This window comes from Limanda limanda, chromosome 4 (genome assembly GCF_963576545.1).
Source record: "Limanda limanda chromosome 4, fLimLim1.1, whole genome shotgun sequence".
NCBI classification, from domain to species: Eukaryota; Metazoa; Chordata; class Actinopteri; order Pleuronectiformes; family Pleuronectidae; genus Limanda; species Limanda limanda.
This window is the reverse complement of record NC_083639.1, coordinates 9,200,756-9,221,762: the sequence shown is the minus strand read 5'-3', so window position 1 is coordinate 9,221,762 and position 21,007 is coordinate 9,200,756. Positions and strand designations below refer to the sequence as shown.

Sequence of the window (21,007 nt, the reverse complement as noted above, 5' to 3'; positions counted from 1 at the left end):
CATACTACATTGCTGGTCATACTACTAAGCAACAGTGGACATGCGTAAGCTGTGATGTCATCCCAGAGTTTGGAAGGTGTTTGTAAAAAGTTTTTGCGACTTTAAACACCATTTGTGTGAGGAACAAAAGATCAAAAAGAGAATGAAAAGGAAAAGGTCAAATATATTCATTAGTGTGGACAGGGCCTTAGTCTCCTTACAACGTTAGAATAGTGTGCAGGAGTCACACTTGACATGGAATTGCCCATGGGCTGTTGATTAATTTTCCAGCATCTGAGGTCCTGTAAAACCCCTGATGAGCAGGGTAGTCAAAGATGAGCAGGGTAGTCAAAGAATCATGTATTCTCCTTCCTGGATAAAAACTTTCCACAGCTGAAAGAAGGCAGTTACTGCATACAGGTCAAAATACATCAGCCTCCTTGAGATGAAACTAATGACAAATACTTACACTCACTTATACATTTTTTTAAAAACAGAAAATAGTTGTGTCCAATTGCAACACACAGCCCAAACTTATACAATTTTACTAAACATAACATACAGTTAGGAACATTTAACAAAATGCAAGAAATAGGATCATTTTTTTAATGCAATGCAGTGCATTGATAGAATACTGGTTATTAAGGTCTGTATCCAAATATACTGTTAAATACATCACATGGCAGAAAGCTTGGTGACCCGTAAGAGATTAAACCCACATCCTAAACCAAGTCCCAACAGATCTGGTTTTGTAGGAAATCAAAGAAGAATGATTGGACACTCACCAAAAGAAAAGGAGAACAAAATTCTGAAGATTGTCTCTAAACAACTTTTTTGTGATTCAATGAGAGTTAGGCCACAATATGTTTGCCTCCTAATCTAATATGATCAGATTGGTTTAAAGGTTAGAGTGGCGTTATCACTGATTAACGCCAATCGACCAATCAAAATTGATTCTCATTGTCCTCCAATGGATACACACAAATACTCAAGTCATAATTGTTGTGTATTTTCTTGTCGTCCTCTCAGAAGTAATTTTTCTTTCAGTAATTTACAAAACTCTTTCTAAAAATATTCAAATTGCCACAGTCTCCAAATGATTGGATCAACAGTTATGAACATGTTGGTATCTTCAGGCAAATCGTCCTATAGCAGAACATCACCAGTGTATTTCAGCATGTGCTGATTCATTCAAGATCAAAAGAGAATTCTTAAAACGTTTAGTACAAGTACTAGCTGCTGTAATATGTTATTTTTAATTTTAAGATGTTACATCGGTGTTAATTCACTGAGTCATTTACTGTACAGAGCTGAGCGGTTGTGTGGTAGGCCAAAATGCAGTTTTTTTTTTGTTTATCTATTTCCCTGGTCACGAGCAACAGGCAGAAATAAATCTTAAACAAATGCATTTGACTGTATCACAGTGACTAGATGAAATCTGATGAGGCAAAGTGCAACGATTCAAAGATACAATTTAAAGTCATTTCACTGAGCGACCTGCTGGACAGCTTTCAGTAGAAATAGAAAAGGCATGTTTTCCTGAAACACTTTACATCTGAATGACCCAAATGATACTTAATTTTAGGAAACAAAGATATTAATAACTTAGTTTTCTGTATACATATGGTTGTTTTTCCCCTGTTCATTCTCAATAATCTCTGACGTCTCCTCTGCAATTTGTCCAGGGATACGGAAATCAATGGGTATGGGCTGTGCTGGCTCAGGTGGCTGGGACGCTGTCACAGGGCAGCAGGCCTCCCCCTTTGGGCTGGAGGTGCTGTGAGAGTTTTGAGGATCCAAGTTGCAGCCGGTGCCCTGAAGAAACTGGAGGAAATTCTCCTCGATGGATCCTTCGCGACTGGGCAGTCTGTCCTCGATGTCGACCCCTGCTCGACGAAACAGGCAGGGAAGATGTTTGCCCAGCTCCTCCCGGATCTGTCTGTTGAGACAGCCGTAGAAGAAGGGATTGGAGGTGAAGCAGAAGTAGCCGATCCAGGTGACCACTTCCTCCAGAGAGGCCAGTGCAGCTGGAGGGCTGGCAGCCAGTGCTGAATACAGGTGGAAAGTAAAGTAGGGCAGCCAGCAACAGAGGAATTGCCCACCGACTGCCGCTAACACAGCTGCAGCCTTTCCTCCCCCAAAGGGCCGCTGTGGTGTGGCTCTGTCTGTCCCCGTCCCAGAGCTGGTAACCATAGTGGAACGGCTGCTGAGTGACTCTGACCGCTGGCGACGAGGAGTGTCCATCCAGGTTGGCAGAGGCCCGTGCTGCATGGCAGCTACCCGAGCCACTTTAAAGACATTGCAGTACACCACAAGAATGACCAGAATTGGACACAGGAAATACACCAGAGTGAAGAGGACCATATAGGCCAAGCGGTTTGACCCCCCCCCTGTCCAGTGCAGTGAGCAGCGCCTGTGACCCTGAGCAGGGGGCGATGGGACTGCCCCACTTCCTCCTCCTCCAACCCCACTACTCTCCAGCAGCGGCGTTCTTCCGCCTTGCAAGAACCAGGCAAGCAGCGGCAGCGCAGACATGGCCAGGGCTTTGACCCAAATCCCCACCAGCACTGACGCCACCAGACCAACAGTCATCTTTACCTCATATCGCATGGGGTGCATGATGTAATAATAACGCTCCACGTTGATGACGGAGATGGAGAGGATGGCAGCGCTGACCAGGCACACACTGAGAAAGAGGTAGCTCCTGCACAGGGCCTCCCCGAAGAATGCCCGGCTGGAGAGCATGCCAAGGGGCATCAGCACCAGGGCTGCCAGCAGGTCCACCACGCACAGGTGGAAGACAAAGGCAAACTTGTGGAGCTGTGGCGCCTTGGCAATGACCAACATGACGGCCGCGTTACCCACCACCGCCAGCAGATCCATGAGCAGCATGGCCAGCAGGGCTAGCGACTGGGACAGAGCCCAGCCCTCGGGCAGAGAGGAGGCAGACATGTTGGACACGAGCTGTGGAGGCGAGTGGGAGGAGTTCCACATCGGTTCCATTGAAAGGTGGGACAAGGCGGGCGGGCAGGATCAGTCACAGGCCCATCACCCATCCTTCAAAGCCAGGAAGTACGGCCAGAAAGCAGCGGCTTGGAAACAAGGTCAAAAGCTGCCTGGTCTTCCGCAGTAAGATGCCGTGATTGTCTGGAGGTTTAGAGCTTATGATTCATGTCCTTTTATAAAAGTCTTCATGTCTGCGATCGGTTACAAGCCAACCTAAAAACAGGAGAGAAACATGGGAAAATAAAACGGTGAGTGTATATAACACTTTGTATTCATTCCAATGCCTTTATTGTGAATGCACAGTTACCCAGTGGAAAAGATAGACAGGTACAGACAAGTAGAGACATTACAGTCTATATACATACAAACATCTAAAATTAAAACACTAGGTTAGTTATATACAGTCATATTGCACATGATCATATTGCACAGTTAAACAATCCTGGCTGGTGGTGGCCTTCACTGATGCAGTGGCTTTGAAGTGTTTTTTTTCTTTTTGTTCACATGTGTATTCATGTCATAGGCGACCTCGTATTGGCACTTCTGGGTCATGTGCACTAATCCGACCAATCAGGTTGCTCATGCTAATGAAGTTTTATAAAAATCCCCCTCAACTTCTCTGATCTCTGTTCAGGCAATCTAGCTAATTATAATAATCCAAGACAAGCACTCAAACCAATCAACTTAATTCATTACACATTTTGCAACCTATTTAGTAATATGCTGACAGAACTGCACGAGTTGAACAATCATAAATCATCATGCAAGTGGAGCCACTTGAACACATCATGGTTCATATATCTGCAGTCATCACGTTCAAAATGCATATTGACAATCAACTCGTACTCTTAAAAGATGCAAATATGGTGTTTTTTATATTGTTTTTATATTGCATCCAGTCTGGACTTCTCATGCACACATCCTGTCAATGCATGGATCCTATCGTATTCCCCCAAAACAATCATAACAGACCTTTTCCATCACATCCTCCCCAGCTGCGTGTACTCATATAGAAATACGTATACACCAAGGGTCTTATCTAAGACAGTGGATGGCTACTACTCCGAACTAAATAAACTGGCGTCAAATGCAGGGAGGCCTCATAAGTATGTTCCCCATATATGTTTATCTCCAGATTCAATGTGTGAGGTTTTTGTACATGAAACACAACATGAGCTCTGCCACTACCAGTGAGGAAGGATGAGTGGATTTAGTGTTTCAGCTGGAAAAGCTGAGGGTATTTAAGGGTTACCGAGGCTGGCTGCATATTAACTGTGCCTTTAGCTGTAACAGGCAACAAACAGACATGGGTGGCTACTGCTGTATATATGTCAGATCAAGCAAAAACCCATTTGCCTGCTGCTATGAGTTCTCGCTGCCACAGATTTAACCGAAGCCCAGATTGTTCTGTCCACAGTGATGATGGCACTTATCAGGCTCAAACCTGAGCTCTAACCTCCCTCCTCACCTGTGCATGGTTTCCCTCAGTGAGCAGTGTCTCTAAATCCCACATAGGGGTACTACCAATTCACTTCAACCCTCCTGTCTGGTTTAGTAATGTCTTACCGCCTACTCATTTTTTATATATTAATCATTAATGCATTTACACCCACTCTATCAATCAAGGCCGACGTTTTATACATCACATTACAGATTTGATCTATTGCTTGCGCTCGACAGAATTTACTCAGCCGATAAGAAGTAGAGGAGGATGATGAGAACAAGTAGGAAAATGTGTTGAGAATCAGGTGGCGTGATGGTAAGAAACAGAGAGAGGGAGAGGGAGAGAGAGAGAGAGAGAAGAAGGCAAGATAGCATTATGTCCCTGGATCAGAGTATTCCCTGCTACAGCTGTCTGCAGCTTTGGTGTCTGAGGATGAAAACCTGCTTCAGCTCCCACTGCTGAGGCACACAGTGGACATCAATCACTCTACCTTGTGAATGCTGCTGAGGTTCTCGCCACTGCAAGAGCTCGTTTCCCTTCCCGTACCTTCATCTGCCTCGTGCATCCTCCTCCCTGGATGGCTACAGCTGTGGCGGGCAAGGATGCATCTGAAGCGATGCTGATGTAAATGTTTGCAAAGCTGAGACACCAGCTCACTCTCTGCCTCATCCCCCCCCCCCCCCCCCATCCACTCACACACAGTGACTGCAGAGATGGAGCAGGAGGCAGTGAGAAATAAGGTCCTAGAGCTGCTGCCTCTGCATGGTCCTAGTGTCCTTAAGAAATTGATATGAGGGAAATATTGTTGTTATTAGCATGGAAATATATATTTGGCTGACATATGTATATACTCAGCTCAAACAGCAGAGCGTTATTGGATGTGTGGCTGAGTGATGCTGCATTCACATACTGTCTGCAGAATCAGAGAGAAAAGGAAGACCTCCTATTATTATGCCCGGGGACTGTAACTTAAGCTACTTGTTAGCCTATGTGTTAAGTATTTTGTAGCAGTGTGTTAACAAGTAGCTGAATTGATTTATATTGGATTTTGTTAAGATGTCACTGCCCGGGATTGTCTCGTTGCAGATGTGCTGTCAGACACTTTTTTCACTAAGCGGGGGCAGACTTGAAAGAAGCTCAAGACTAATAAGATGTCACATTGCAGACCTGAACCTGAAAGCGTGTTACATGTTTTTCCCTATTCATGTTTGATTTAGGTTTCTAGAATCGCACTTAGTAGAGCACGTACCTCCACCAAGGCCCAACGACCACCTCAAATTCTGTCAAGCTGCTACATACGTCTCCTGAACATGCCTGATTTTCTTCATCTCAGATCCATGAATTATTCTGAGAGGAATCCACAGAAATGTTGGAAAACATCCAAGTGAAAAAAAAATCCTGGATCTGACCCCTGAGCAGGATCCGCCCCAAAATTTAATTGGTTCTTTGATCTGTGTAGTATCCTCCTAGTTTTTGTGCAATGTTGCGATTTATAAGACAAACAACAAAGCGCCAATGAAAACACAACTTCCTTGGTGGAGGTGATAATATGACTTCTCCTCACCCTAAGCCAAGCATCCCTGTAAGGCCACCATTTATTCATGAGGATCAAACAGTGGTTTCCTACCATTTTCAGATTGAATTCTAACCGGTTTTCCATTGTGTGACATGCCCCTTGTTTATTTGTTGTAGAAATATTTAGGGATAAATAGTCGTCTCTTTCCTACGCTTAACACACAGCCTCCAAGTGAACTCTCAGTGTGCACTCATAAATCCCTGCATGTGAAAAATGCTCCACAACCCTCATATCGAATCGCTTTCTTCTTGTTCCTCTCACAATTTATTTATTTTTGTCAGCTAGCAATGATTAAAGTAGTAATTTCATGGATTAAAGTGTGCTGCAGTACGAGATTCACTGAGACTGTGAGGCATTGATTAGGCCTCAGCCTCCACAATCCCAGCTCCTCAAACTGGGGCTCCTGTTGCCACGGTGATCTTTATCATATACAGTCCATCTCAGTGCTCTGTCTGCAGAGGACAATGAAATCTGGGCTATTACGGGTAAGGCTACTCTGCTGAAGGAGCAGGCAGTGGAGCCACAGAGTCCTGGATAGTTTTTCATTTGCATTTGTAAGGTTCCCCCCGTGATCACATGTGTAAGATTTGCATTTCATGGAGATGACGCCTTTCACCTCTTTAACAGCCAAAATGCATTTTTTTTTACATTTTCAGCACCTTTTGTGAATTGATTTATTAATCAAGTCCAGTAATAGCCTTGTAATAATTATGTCATTGGTTTGAGTCACCATGAGAACAGAAGTCTTCTTGTTGTAATATTTACTATTTTTAGCTTCAGCTCACATATCAATGTACTTAATGCATCAAGTAGCGCATGCACGTAAAGTAGGTTGTTTGCACATGTGCACATGTTTGTGTGAATGCACAAGTAAGTTCATATGTGTCTTACTCAAGGCCAAACTCTAGACCTTGTTTTCAACGATAGATCATTGAATATCTTTATGTTTTGGACTGTTTGATTTTATTTCTTAAGGTTTTGATGACTTCAATACTGATAAAATTAATTATTGAATAATTGATAATGAAAAAAAACATTGTGATGTCAGTCACAGCCCAACGTCTAGATCTCGTCATCACTGAAAACCATTCAGAATAGTAAATTTTTATTCACAGTCTCACATCCAAAAATCTTTTAACTTATAATATCAGACTTCAGAGAATGCAAACATTGTCACTTTTATTTATCAGATTCTTCTATTTTAAATTCCAACCTTCAATGTTGTAAACCTGACTGGTGACAATCTAACATCATCTGTCTCCTCCCATCAATACTTCCCTCATGAAACATGCCAGGACAGCAGAACATAAGAAAAACATGGTGCAGTTGTGTGTAGAGTTTTAATGGCCAGCGATTACAACTGTTGTCATGGTGAAGATGTCTCAAGATGTCTGGCAACACTGAGGAAACATGGGAAACATACTCACGCCTGTCTAACACATGGTGTGTCTAAAACATTACACGCCAGAGAATAAACAGTGCAAGTACGTCGTGTGGTTTTAGCATGTTGTGTGAAGTATAAATGTATGTGTGCGTCTGAATGTAGGAGTGTGTGTGTGTGCGTGCGTGCCTGAGGAAGATAAATTGTGTGTGTGTGTGTGTTTGTATCAGGTGTTGACTCGTGATAAAAATAGCAGTCTCGCTCGGCCAGCAGCACCAATCACTGCCACCACAAATACAATGGTTACCATGGCAACCCTGAAAATAGACTCCACATACAATACTCAGAAATAGCAAAGGACGATGCACTAACCCCAGAGAGTCCCCACTGCCAATAATAACTACCGGTAGATACGGACGCATAAATATCAGGCGCACTCAGAAATAAAATCCTGTCGTCGCATTCACCAAAACATAATTACAGCAGCCTACACAAATAAACAATCGAGTCACATTCAAATGCACGTTTAGCATGGGTGTACCAGTGGGAGAACATTAACCAGCTCCTTGTGTTTAATAGCATCAAAGCAAACACACACACACACATACACACACACACACACACACACAGATTGTTGAGTGGAGCTGCTCAGTTACCTGATATGAGTGAGGGAGAGATGCTGTACAAATGTCTGACATGCTGCACTAACAAGCATCTGTCATGTTGCATTTTACAGATATCTCCGGCAAAAGAATGTGTTGGAGATGAAGTGATGGATGTTGCCTTGGAGACACTTGGTGAGGAGGGTTCACAGCTTTACAGTCAAACAGAAGCTGGAGGAAGAGTTCAAACAAAGCCAAGGACTTTGTTTAAAGGCTGAATAATAAGATAAAAGACTTCATTAGAGTTACTTTGTCGGTGTTACCGCAGAAAAGGTAAAGCAATAATAAGTAAACAAGCAATATAAAAGGGGAAATAAAAATGGAATAGAAATAATACAGTGTAAACAGAATATGTACAGTGGGTGGATATATGCAGTGAAACTGGTTGCACATTAGACATTTAGCTGCACAGACAGAGATGAGTAATGCACAGTAAAAAAACATTTAACCTGAGTTAAAGTGCTGTCCAGGGTTGATGCATGTGGTCTAGTGGAAGCCAGGCTGGTTGTAGAGAGGAACGACCTGCGATACCTCTCATGACCTGCAGGACACCATCACAGCACTCAGCCCAGTGCTGTGATGGTGTCCTGCAGGGGCTGGGACTGGGTGTCCATCAGAGTTGACAGCTTTGCACTCTGTCCAACCATCTCCTTAAATTATATCTAATTATATATAAGGGCCATTTTCAGACTTTAAGCACATATTGTTGATTATATGTGTCAGAAAATAATAAAATTGATAATAAATACTTACTAGACTATTACGGACTATAGTATAGACTCTTTTTACAACATACATCTTCCACAATTGGCTGAATGCACTGAAGTAATTCTGTGAGTTATACAGAATAAATAGTTGAGGTCATGGTGCAAGGTTCCAACATGTTCTTAATGAAAGAGGTTGTTATCATTAACTGTGGAAATTTGAAAGACGAGGACAAAAATCTTTAAAATATTGTCAAAGTTGAGCTGAGGTCTATTCTAAGAAGCATATCTACCAAGTTGTCTGTGACTCTTCTCAATATAACACTGAACATAACCTTCTACAGGTTTGAGGTTCGGTGGAGCTCTAGTATGGCAAGCCGATTGAGCATTTATTCAAAATCCTTGATATCAAATTTCAGTCCCCTCCACTAGTTCGGTCTTTGTCTGCACTAGTTGGACGTTTGGTCGCACTAGTTCAGCATCTTACTGAACTAGTTGAAAAAAAAATCTAACTAGTCACTCTTTTTCAGCAACTAGTGGCACTTTTGGTCAACTAGTTACAACAGAAACCTTACTAGTAACACTGTGCGCTGCACTAGTAGAGCCAAAGTCTCCACTAGGGGGCTTTTTGCTGTACTAGTGGCCCTCTGGATTGAACTAGTAAGGCTGAAAGTGTTACTAGCTAACAAGTGAGCTGCAAAAGCTCTGACATGTAAGCTAGTCAAACATGGATTCAGCTCACTTGTTAACTAGTGGCCTCCAATTTGCTGCAGTAGTTAACTAGTGGGAGCCCAAATGCACACTTGCAAACTAGTGCAGCCAAAATCCTCACTAGTTAACAAGTTAACACCTTTTTTGCACCTTGCTAGCTAACTAGTGAGGTGCAAAATGTTTACTAGTAAGCTAGTGGGCTTGAAATGTGCAGTAGTTTGCTAGTTGCAGTGTTTTTTGACTGTACGAGCTAACTAGTGAGGCTGTAAGGGCTTACTAGTATGCAAGTGGCAGCCAAAATGCCTACTAGCTCACTTGTTACACTCCTGGACACACATGCAAATGAGGGGATTAAAATCGAAGCTTCCTATTGGCTCTCCAGCAAGAGCTCCACCCAGCAGAAATTTAACCCTATAAAGCCTGATGAGGTTTCACTGCTGTGAACGGCCAGCTCCTTGGTTACTATCCAAACAGAATAAAGCACGTACATGTGTGTGTGCGTCAGATTCATTATTTTTTTTGAACAACAATGAAACAAAGGTGAAAATGTTTTAGCACTTATTCTTATTTTGAACAGATTCCTAATAGATGTACAGAAAAGTCAAATCTCAGCTCTAGATGAACATTATTAACAGCTTAATCAAAATATCCAATAAATCGTGGTACTTTACAGAAAACACTTCAAGTCATAATCTATATTCAATCTAATAAGTGACAGGGATTTCAGTCCGTGAATCCAATAGTTTTCCCTCCTGCCTCTTTGAAAATCCCACATCAGTAAAGTCCATTTCAATTATATTCTGCTGGCATTACAGGCGCCTGTACTGCCTGCAGAATATAATTGAAACGGATACAAAAAAATTATCTGAAGGTGCAGAAATTATCCAAATACAGGAATATTCCATTGTAGGCCCACTGAAGGTATAATGCTATTATATTATGAACAACTAATCTGATTTTATTTGGAGGTCAGTGTATGTTGATCTGCTGCAGTATTTGCTATCGCCAGTAGATGGCAGAGTAGATTTTCTTTACTACTTTTCAATTGAAAACTTGTATTATACAAATGAATAAGGAAATGACTAAACTAGTGATAATAAAATACTGTGTTCATAGGAATTACACATCTGTTAACATCCAGAACGCTATTTCATATATCTTAGGATGTCAACCATTAACTGTATCATAAAACATGAGCACACATGAGCACTGCTTCCATTTTTAACCTAAGGAGTAGTATAACCCCCCACCAAAAGGGGGCGCACTATGCGTTTTAGCAAATGGAACCCCCCACGAACAAGAAGCCCTTTTCTCCTAGGATTTCTTCATGATACCTGAAGGTCCCGGATTTCGGTATGAGATAACATTAAACACTCGAAATATTAACATAGTCTACCTGTTATTATACTAATAAGGTTATTTTTCAACTAGACGTCCAACTTGAGAGTGTCAACGGAAGTGATTCCATAGTTATCTGCTACTGAAAACTCAGGTGAGTGAGGACACAAGTAGTCACTGCTAGTCACGATTAGCATCATGCTAGCGAACTATTAGCATCATGCTAGCGAACGTGGGCAAGAACTAATACTGCTGTTAAGATGCTATTTGAAAGATTACCTCTTTAAAACCAATCGGAGTAATAATATAGTGATTATTAATGTTACAACGAACTTTAGGCAGCCTGTTAAAATAGTATGCCACTAAGTGTTTAAGGTTCAGCCACGCAGCTTATGTTAAATAGCAAATAGATATGGTTTAATATGCAAGTGCACTGCAGGTGCATATAATTTGAAAAGCCAATTCATATGTGAATGAAGTTCAAGTTATACTGTGAACTATTGTCATGTTTAGTTTCAAGTATAGTGACATGATATTGTAATGATGTTATCATATAACATATTAATGAAAAAGGATAAGCCCTTTGTTTAGTGATGTGCAATACTTTATTGTTTTGATTTGTATATTATTATTCAGTGAAGCACAAGTTGTAATGTTATACTAGTGGTAACTGTGATGTTGTTTTATCATCTCAAGGTAATCTGAGTGCACCCAGGTAATGGTTACACATAAAGACAAGAAGTGAATGAGATCTCATGTTAGAAGTAGAATAAGAGAACAGACACTGATTATTCTGCACTGTGTGTTGATTGTTTTTTTATTTACACTAGAAGAACCTGAATCTGAATGATGAGATGGCGCACTTACCCCAGATCGTGGATACGGTGTGGCCAACCGTGTAATCCAGATCGAACCTGATTCGTGTAACGAGAAGACATCATACCCCAGTCCTGCCCGTCACGTAGACGGGTAGTACTGAGTATAGAGACCTAAAGACCCGGACCAGAACGGAACCATTGAATCCTCAAGCACACACACTATTCAAGGACTGTACGGACGATATCCAGGGAACTGTACACATACACACTGACAGGACTGAATTATTTACAAGATTTATATAATATTTACTGTTTCTATTTTATGCTGTTTAATACTGTTTTATACTTTATATTGTGATTGTTCGGTGACTGTTTGTGAAACAATAAACTGGTCATTTGTTAAACTTGTTCTTTGAAATAAGCCTACCTCTCCTTCGAACCTAGGAAGATATTTAGTACTTTTTCTAACACTAGCCCAGACAAGTGCTACACATGGAATGCAAGCTCTGTCAGAATTTGAAAATGACAAATGAAAGGTTATTAATCAGCTGTCACGCTTCCTAAACAAGCTTTCTTATCTCTTACACATTTTATTGTTCTTATGTGTTTCTACGTTTCATTTCTATCTTTTGCTTGTGTTATTTGTGTTAGTATACCTGCTCTTGCTGCCTCTTTCGTTAATTATAAATTGTATTGCTTCGTTTTATCTTGCACTATTTGCTTTGTTTTAATAAGTCTTTTTTTATTTTTAGTTGTTTCTTCACTTTATTGTAAAACACTTTGAGCTATTAATGAACCCTAATGAATCAACATTTAATCAATACAACGTTTTAGGCATGGCTGCTAAAATAACTCACATGCCATAAAAGAATGTTGCTAAAAGGTTTAGATCATCACAATTCAGAGCTGGCACTTTAAGGCTTTGAAACACAGTTTGAACACTGACCAATCAAAATCCTTGTCCCGCCTGCCTCATTTGCTTACAGTCCACTTGTTAACTAGTGGACATTTGCGCCCCACTAGCTCAGTAGTGGCTGCATTGGCAGTTTCCATGTTAACTAGTGAGGCACAATTGTCCACTAGTCAAACTAGTGAGGTTTTTTTATACCTTACTAGTTAACTGATGAGGCTCTAAATGGCTCACTTGCATACTAGTGAAGCCTAAAAGTCCACTAGTGAGCTTGTTGGGGTCTTTTTTTGCCGTACCAGTGAGCTAGTTACAGTCACATTATTTCACTTGTTAACTAGTAAGGTCCAAAAAGAGCCACTAGTTAACGAGTGACACTGATGTTTCCCTGACTAGGTGACTAGTGAAAGAGATTTTGTCTCACTAGTTCGACTCTGAACAGAACATGTAGGGACTTTGACCGAACATGTTGAACATTTTTCTTACATGTTGGGCATTTTCTTCAACTAGTTGAGCTTTTCTCAGAACTAGTGAACGACTGTACGCAACTAGTAAGACATTTGATCGACATGTTGGGCTATTTGTCCAACTTGTTGACATTTTGGGCACACTAGTAGCCGTTATCATCTTACTAGTTTGACAAAACTCCTCACTAGTTGACATGTGCACGCAACTAGTTAACTAGTGATGTGATTAAAGGTTCACTAGATAACATGTAGGACAATACAGAATTTCACTAGTTAACTAGTTGTGTGCACATGTCGACTAGTGAGCAGTTTTGTCAAACTAGTAAGATGATAACGGCTACTAGTGTGCCCAAAATGTCAACAAGTTGGACAAATAGCCCAACATGTCGATCAAATGTCTTACTAGTTGCGTACAGTCGTTCACTAGTTCTGAGAAAAGCTCAACTAGTTGAAGAAAATGCCCAACATGTAAGAAAAATGTTCAACATGTTCGGTCAAAGTCCCTACATGTTCTGTTCAGAGTCGAACTAGTGAGACAAAATCTCTTTCACTAGTCACCTAGTCAGGGAAACATCAGTGTCACTCGTTAACTAGTGGCTCTTTTTGGACCTTACTAGTTAACAAGTGAAATAATGTGACTGTAACTAGCTCACTGGTACGGCAAAAAAAGACCCCAACAAGCTCACTAGTGGACTTTTAGGCTTCACTAGTATGCAAGTGAGCCATTTAGAGCCTCATCAGTTAACTAGTAAGGTATAAAAAAACCTCACTAGTTTGACTAGTGGACAATTGTGCCTCACTAGTTAACATGGAAACTGCCAATGCAGCCACTACTGAGCTAGTGGGGCGCAAATGTCCACTAGTTAACAAGTGGACTGTAAGCAAATGAGGCAGGCGGGACAAGGATTTTGATTGGTCAGTGTTCAAACTGTGTTTCAAAGCCTTAAAGTGCCAGCTCTGAATTGTGATGATCTAAACCTTTTAGCAACATTCTTTTATGGCATGTGAGTTATTTTAGCAGCCATGCCTAAAACGTTGTATTGATTAAATGTTGATTCATTAGGGTTCATTAATAGCTCAAAGTGTTTTACAATAAAGTGAAGAAACAACTAAAAATAAAAAAAGACTTATTAAAACAAAGCAAATAGTGCAAGATAAAACGAAGCAATACAATTTATAATTAACGAAAGAGGCAGCAAGTAGCAAGAGCAGGTATACTAACACAAATAACACAAGCAAAAGATAGAAATGAAACGTAGAAACACATAAGAACAATAAAATGTGTAAAAGATAAGAAAGCTTGTTTAGGAAGCGTGACAGCTGATTAATAACCTTTCATTTGTCATTTTCAAATTCTGACAGAGCTTGCATCTCATGTGGCCGTGGTATGGAATTCCATGTGTAGCACTTGTCTGGGCTAGTGTTAGAAAAAGTACAAAATATCTTCCTAGGTTCGAAGGAGAGGTAGGCTTATTTCAAAGAACAAGTTTAACAAATGAACAGTTTATTGTTTCACAAACAGTCACCGAACAATCACAATATAAACTATAAAACAGTATTAAACAGCATAAAATAGAAACAACAGTAAATATTATATAAATCTTGTAAATAATTCAGTCCTGTCAGTGTGTATATGTACAGTTCCCTGGATATCGTCCGTACAGTCCTTGATTAGTGTGTGTGCTTGAGGATTCAATGGTTCCGTTCTGGTCCGGGTCTTTAGGTCTCTATACTCAGTACTACCCGTCTACGTGACGGGCAGGACTGGAGTATGATGTCTTCTCGATACACGAATCAGGTTCGATCTGGATCACACGGTTGGCCACACCGTATCCACGATCTGGGTTAAGCGCGCCATCTCATCATTCAGATTCAGGTTCTTCTAGTGTAAATAAAAAAACAATCAACACACAGTGCAGAATAATCAGTGTCTGTTCTCTTATTCTACTTCTAACATGAGATCTCATTCACTTCTTGTCTTTATGTGTAACCATTACCTGGGTGCACTCAGATTACCTTGAGATGATAAAACAACATCACAGTTACCACTAGTATAACATTACAACTTGTGCTTCACTGAATAATAATATACAAATCAAAACAATAAAGTATTGCACATCACTAAACAAAGGGCTTATCCTTTTTCATTAATATGTTATATGATAACATCATTACAATATCATGTCACTATACTTGAAACTAAACATGACATTAGTTCACAGTATAACTTGAACTTCATTCACATATGAATTGGCTTTTCAAATTATGTGCACCTGCAGTGCACTTGCATATTAAACCATATCTATTTGCTATTTAACATAAGCTGCGTGGCTGAACCTTAAACACTTAGTGGCATACTATTTTAACAGGCTGCCTAAAGTTCGTTGTAACATTAATAATCACTATATTATTACTCCGATTGGTTTTAAAGAGGTAATCTTTCAAATAGCATCTTAACAGCAGTATTAGTTCTTGCCCACGTTCGCTAGCATGATGCTAATAGTTCGCTAGCATGATGCTAATCGTGACTAGCAGTGACTACTTGTGTCCTCACTCACCTGAGTTTTCAGTAGCAGATAACTATGGAATCACTTCCGTTGACACTCTCAAGTTGGACGTCTAGTTGAAAAATAACCTTATTAGTATAATAACAGGTAGACTATGTTAATATTTCGAGTGTTTAATGTTATCTCATACCGAAATCCGGGACCTTCAGGTATCATGAAGAAATCCTAGGAGAAAAGGGCTTCTTGTTCGTGGGGGGTTCCATTTGCTAAAACGCATAGTGCGCCCCCTTTTGGTGGGGGGTTATACTACTCCTTAGGTTAAAAATGGAAGCAGTGCTCATGTGTGCTCATGTTTTATGATACAGTTAATGGTTGACATCCTAAGATATATGAAATAGCGTTCTGGATGTTAACAGATGTGTAATTCCTATGAACACAGTATTTTATTATCACTAGTTTAGTCATTTCCTTATTCATTTGTATAATACAAGTTTTCAATTGAAAAGTAGTAAAGAAAATCTACTCTGCCATCTACTGGCGATAGCAAATACTGCAGCAGATCAACATACACTGACCTCCAAATAAAATCAGATTAGTTGTTCATAATATAATAGCATTATACCTTCAGTGGGCCTACAATGGAATATTCCTGTATTTGGATAATTTCTGCACCTTCAGATAATTTTTTTGTATCCGTTTCAATTATATTCTGCAGGCAGTACAGGCGCCTGTAATGCCAGCAGAATATAATTGAAATGGACTTTACTGATGTGGGATTGTCAAAGAGGCAGGATGGAAAACTCTTGGATTCACGGACTGAAAACCCTGTCACTTATTAGATTGAATATAGATTATGACTTGAAGTGTTTTCTGTAAAGTACCACGATTTATTGGATATTTTGATTAAGCTGTTAATAATGTTCATCTAGAGCTGAGATTTGACTTTTCTGTACATCTATTAGGAATCTGTTCAAAATAAGAATAAGTGCTAAAACATTTTCACCTTTGTTTCATTGTTGTTAAAAAAAAATAATGAATATGACGCACACACACATGTACGTGCTTTATTCTGTTTGGATAGTAACCAAGGAGCTGGCCGTTCACAGCAGTGAAACCTTATCAGGCTTTATAGGGTTACATTTCTGCTGGGTGGAGCTCTTGCTGGAGAGCCAATAGGAAGCTTTGATTTTAATCCCCTCATTTGCATGTGTGTCCAGGAGTGTAACAAGTGAGCTAGTAGGCATTTTGGCTGCCACTTGCATACTAGTAAGCCCTTACAGCCTCACTAGTTAGCTCGTACAGTCAAAAAACACTGCAACTAGCAAACTACTGCACATTTCAAGCCCACTAGCTTACTAGTAAACATTTTGCACCTCACTAGTTAGCTAGCAAGGTGCAAAAAAGGTGTTAACTTGTTAACTAGTGAGGATTTTGGCTGCACTAGTTTGCAAGTGTGCATTTGGGCTCCCACTAGTTAACTACTGCAGCAAATTGGAGGCCACTAGTTAACAAGTGAGCTGAATCCATGTTTGACTAGCTTACATGTCAGAGCTTTTGCAGCTCACTTGTTAGCTAGTAACACTTTCAGCCTTACTAGTTCGGTCCAGAGGGCCACTAGTACAGCAAAAAGCCCCCTAGTGGAGACTTTGGCTCTACTAGTGCAGCGCACAGTGTTACTAGTAAGGTTGCTGTTGTAACTAGTTGACCAAAAGTGCCACTAGTTGCTGAAAAAGAGTGACTAGTTAGATTTTTTTTTCAACTAGTTCAGTAAGATGCTGAACTAGTGCGACCAAACGTCCAACTAGTGCAGACAAAGACCGAACTAGTGGAGGGGACTGAAATTTGATATCAAGGATTTTGAATAAATGCTCAATCGGCTTGCCATACATGCCCTTTAGCTGTATCACAACATTGCAGAGGAAAGAGGAAATTATGAATGCTTTTTTTGTTTGTTTATTTTATATGAAGGTTTTAACAAGGCTACTGTTTTGGCAGATGTTAGATCAAATGTTAGATATGACAACTATTCACAAACATGTTATGTTATTTCAAAACAATGTCAACAATCCTAACTACAACCAGTGCGCATGTGACTGTGTGTGTGTGGGTGTGTGTGTGTGTGTGTGTGTGTGTGTGTGTGTGTCTGGGTTTGAGTACTTGATACATCTGACATCTAATACATTCATAGAAATATCATTAGGGAGATTCACTGAGAAAAAAAAAGCCTGGATCTTTGCAATGACAAGAAGATGTCATTAAAAAGAATAACAATGAACCTGGCAATCACAAGAACATGTACACTCTTTAAACTACGAAAACACATGTCATTCACCAAAACACAAATGTTAAAGATTTGAGGAGGAGTCAAGATTATTCCAAAGACATCTCAGCTTATTATCCGTGGACAAAAAATGGAACTACAAACATGGCTGAGATATTTCTCTCATGACCAAGTTGGTGGACTCTACTACATTGCAATCCACAAATTCACAGAACAAACAAGGCTATTATCTACATATACAGTCATTTTTTGAAAAGGAGCAACACATAACCTGACACAACTCAACAAGCAACAGATGACAACCAAAGACTAAAACAAAACCTGAAGATCTGCTGTGTCAATGTCTAACATTTATAAATACCTCATTATTATCTAGGGTTTCAATTTGACTCCACTGTACATTCACATGATGTTTAGTATCAGCTCCTGCAAACCATTTAAATCTATTTGATTTCCAGCTGGGAGCAGCAGCAGCAGCAGAGGATGGCTTCATTTAGCTGATGGAGCTATAGAGCTGTGTGCTGAGTTATTATTATCCAAACCTGCTGCCACTGCCCCAGAGCGGCAGCTCATTTATAATTCACAAGAGAACTGTAAGTCTCCAGAGAGTGGAGGAGCGCCAATCTTTAATCAACTTCGCTATCTGATACATCCCAGCTGAAAGCACCTCAAGTAGAATCAGCTCTGTGAAAGCTCTGTGGTGACAGCGACAGGTGAGTTTACACGACTCAACTCTGGAAGTGAAATCCAAACTGTCTCAACTGTGCAAATAGAAAAACAACACTCACTTGGGACAATTTTTGAAGGAGAATGTGAAAGAAAGGATAAAGCAGATTTGTCCTTTGTGCTAAATGTCAATACATTTTAAGGATGACGGTGGTAATTTTTGTCAATTAACTCTGTGAAATGACCAAAACTGACAGATCAGTAAGTGTTTCAGTATTTTCAGACTTCAGTATGTGTGTGCCTGTCAGCCCCAAAACCTTTTGTTACCTCAGCTGAGGAGGTTATGTTTCAACCCCTGTCTGTACCTTGGTTGGTTGGTTTGTTTGTTTTATGTTTCTGAGAAAGATTATACAAAAAAACTCAATCGATAACTGCTAAACTTTTTATCTTTAAATATTTTCACCATTTTCCCAGAGAATAATTTGTGGATCTTGATGTTAAAACAATCAGGCATATTCAGGGGACTGATATCTATGAGTGTGGGACATTTGCTGCAGCTCCATTGAATTTAAGGGAACTGTTGGCAAGTTTCTACCTGACATGTGAATGTTTAAAACTGTTTTTGGTTTTGGTTTTTAACACACATGACTCAAACAGGAGTATTATTTGGTGGTTGAGCTATTTACTATCAGCTGGCTGGTTTTTGTGGGAATAAGTCGACATAGAATAGAGTTCTCATGTTAATGGTGTTCACGTGTTTTCCACAAAAATGGAGCTTGTGGCCCGAAGAATATCTGGCTTTGGCTTATCAGGCAACACTGTTCTTTTTATGGGTTTGATACATGCAGCATATAGTTCAAGATACTGTTAACTAAAGAAAACAGCCACTGTCCATTGTTTTCACATCATTGCAGCTGAAATGATGGGTAATAACTACAACTGAGATAATTTTCACTTTTAAAAGTGGAGATTGATGCACATCCCTAACAACACAGCTCCATATCTCACTGGACCAGAAAAAACCATGATGCATGTCGTTGCTGAGTAAAAATCGTATTAGGGTATTGAATAAACTTTTATGAGTTCAGATGGTTCTTCAATGTTGTCGACTAAAAACACTATATACTGATTCAATTACTTAGAAATTCTTGGTCTCAACGCTCAAAACAGAGATATCGTATTTCATTAGTAACTGAACTAATTGGAAAGTGACTGGGCTGAATTACTGGCAGTTTGTAGAATGAAATTATCATGAATACTTCATATGCTTTGTCCTGAAAGAAATACAAACAGATCTGGTGGAGGATGTGAGCATGGATCCAAAGAGACATCCATCATGGAGATTAATGATGATGGAGGCAGATAATATTATTTTCAGCTCTGTAGATGAGCTAATCAATAAATAACATATTCCAGTGGGACTTGCAAAAAGGTTTTAGTCTTTTTTTATAAAAATATTTGAGCATCATCATCCAAGTTTTGACACATTCATCAGCATCGATCATTTTCCAGTGTGGTGTAAAAAGGAAATGTGCGCGGAGAGGATAGGCTATAATCATTTCCTATAGCGTAAACTTTCTCACTTAATCTGAATGGATAATTCATTGTTCTTATGAATCCTTTCCAGTGAATCAAAGTAAATAGACTGAAGCTGTACATCAAAACCCTATCTATCTCTGTGGATTTTGCTTGTCCTCCCAATGCCTATATGAATTTTATCCTGGTACTCTGACTTCCTCCCACAGTCCAAAGACATGCATGGGTTAGGATGGTTGGAGACTGACCGTAGATGTGACTTAATGGCGTCCTCTGCAGCCTTCGCCCAATGTCAGCTGGAATAGGCTGCAGCCTCCCACACCCCTCCAGAGGATAAGTGGTATGGATGATGTAAGGTATATACAGTAGATGGATGGATGTACAAGTACCAGACCAGACTCAAATCTTTTTAATTGTATGTGCAAATCTCAGCTAATGTCCAAATTCAGCTTCCTTCACTGATGACATTTCATTCCTTTCTGAAGATGGCGCTCTCGTTGTTTTTTTCTCTCCCCACTGTCCCCTAATCTCTTGCGACCTTGGCGCCCATAGCAATCAGTCTCTATTTTATGTGAAGGTTTCCTGTGAGGTGACCTTGTGCCTATAACAAGATACTTAATGTGCAGCTCTACATCGGCTGGATGGTCGTCTGTCATATAGACGTCTACATCTTCGCCCTTTTTCAACCTTCTTCAGCTGCAGGCTACTAACTGTGTGGGGGTGTGTTCTCATATTTTTTTCAGCACTGTGCTCTCTGGATGCTCTGCAGATCACATGACCCACTCACCTGCCTGCTCAGCCGTCCCCCATTCCCTCGCACAATTCCCAGTGCAGACATTACCACCTGTCATAAATCATGTGTGGCACAAATACAATTAACAGAGGCTTGTGTGTTCCATGGAGTCAGGGCTGTGTGACAGTGAGCCAGGGTGCACAGGGAAGCATATATAACTGTATTATTTTTATGATCAATTTACCACACAGAACCTTAAGGGGGCCGGGGACAAAATGGACCTGGGGGATG

At 40.3% G+C, this 21,007-nt stretch overlaps 1 protein-coding gene and 2 long non-coding RNA genes across 5 annotated transcripts; 1 reads left to right on the top strand and 2 right to left on the bottom strand.

The window, feature by feature from the left end:
- Nucleotides 1-1,584: 1,584 nt before the first annotated feature.
- Nucleotides 1,585-2,982, bottom strand: LOC133000630 (G-protein coupled receptor 61-like). The gene has a single exon (XM_061070578.1). The coding sequence runs from the start codon at nucleotides 2,980-2,982 to the stop codon at nucleotides 1,585-1,587; it is 1,398 nt and encodes a 465-aa protein (XP_060926561.1).
- Nucleotides 2,983-9,465: 6,483 nt separating this feature from the next.
- Nucleotides 9,466-12,029, top strand: LOC133000268 (uncharacterized). Of its 2 annotated transcripts, none has more exons than XR_009678183.1 (3): nucleotides 9,466-10,816; nucleotides 10,895-10,955; nucleotides 11,632-12,029. It is a non-coding gene; the product is annotated as an uncharacterized LOC133000268 (long non-coding RNA). The 2 variants fall into 2 exon arrangements; XR_009678184.1 differs by having other exon boundaries at nucleotides 9,470-10,816; nucleotides 11,635-12,029.
- Nucleotides 12,030-14,480: 2,451 nt separating this feature from the next.
- LOC133000307 (uncharacterized) lies at nucleotides 14,481-16,659 on the bottom strand. Of its 2 annotated transcripts, none has more exons than XR_009678189.1 (3): nucleotides 15,691-16,659; nucleotides 15,552-15,612; nucleotides 14,481-14,875 (listed from the first exon to the last, which is right to left on the bottom strand). It is a non-coding gene; the product is annotated as an uncharacterized LOC133000307 (long non-coding RNA). The 2 variants fall into 2 exon arrangements; XR_009678190.1 differs by having other exon boundaries at nucleotides 14,481-14,872; nucleotides 15,691-16,658.
- Nucleotides 16,660-21,007: the final 4,348 nt, after the last annotated feature.

Coding starts and splice junctions, on each gene's coding strand:
- LOC133000630 (XM_061070578.1), bottom strand. CDS start 2,982: ATGGAACCGATGTGGAACTCCTCCCACTCGCCTCCACAGCTCGTGTCC.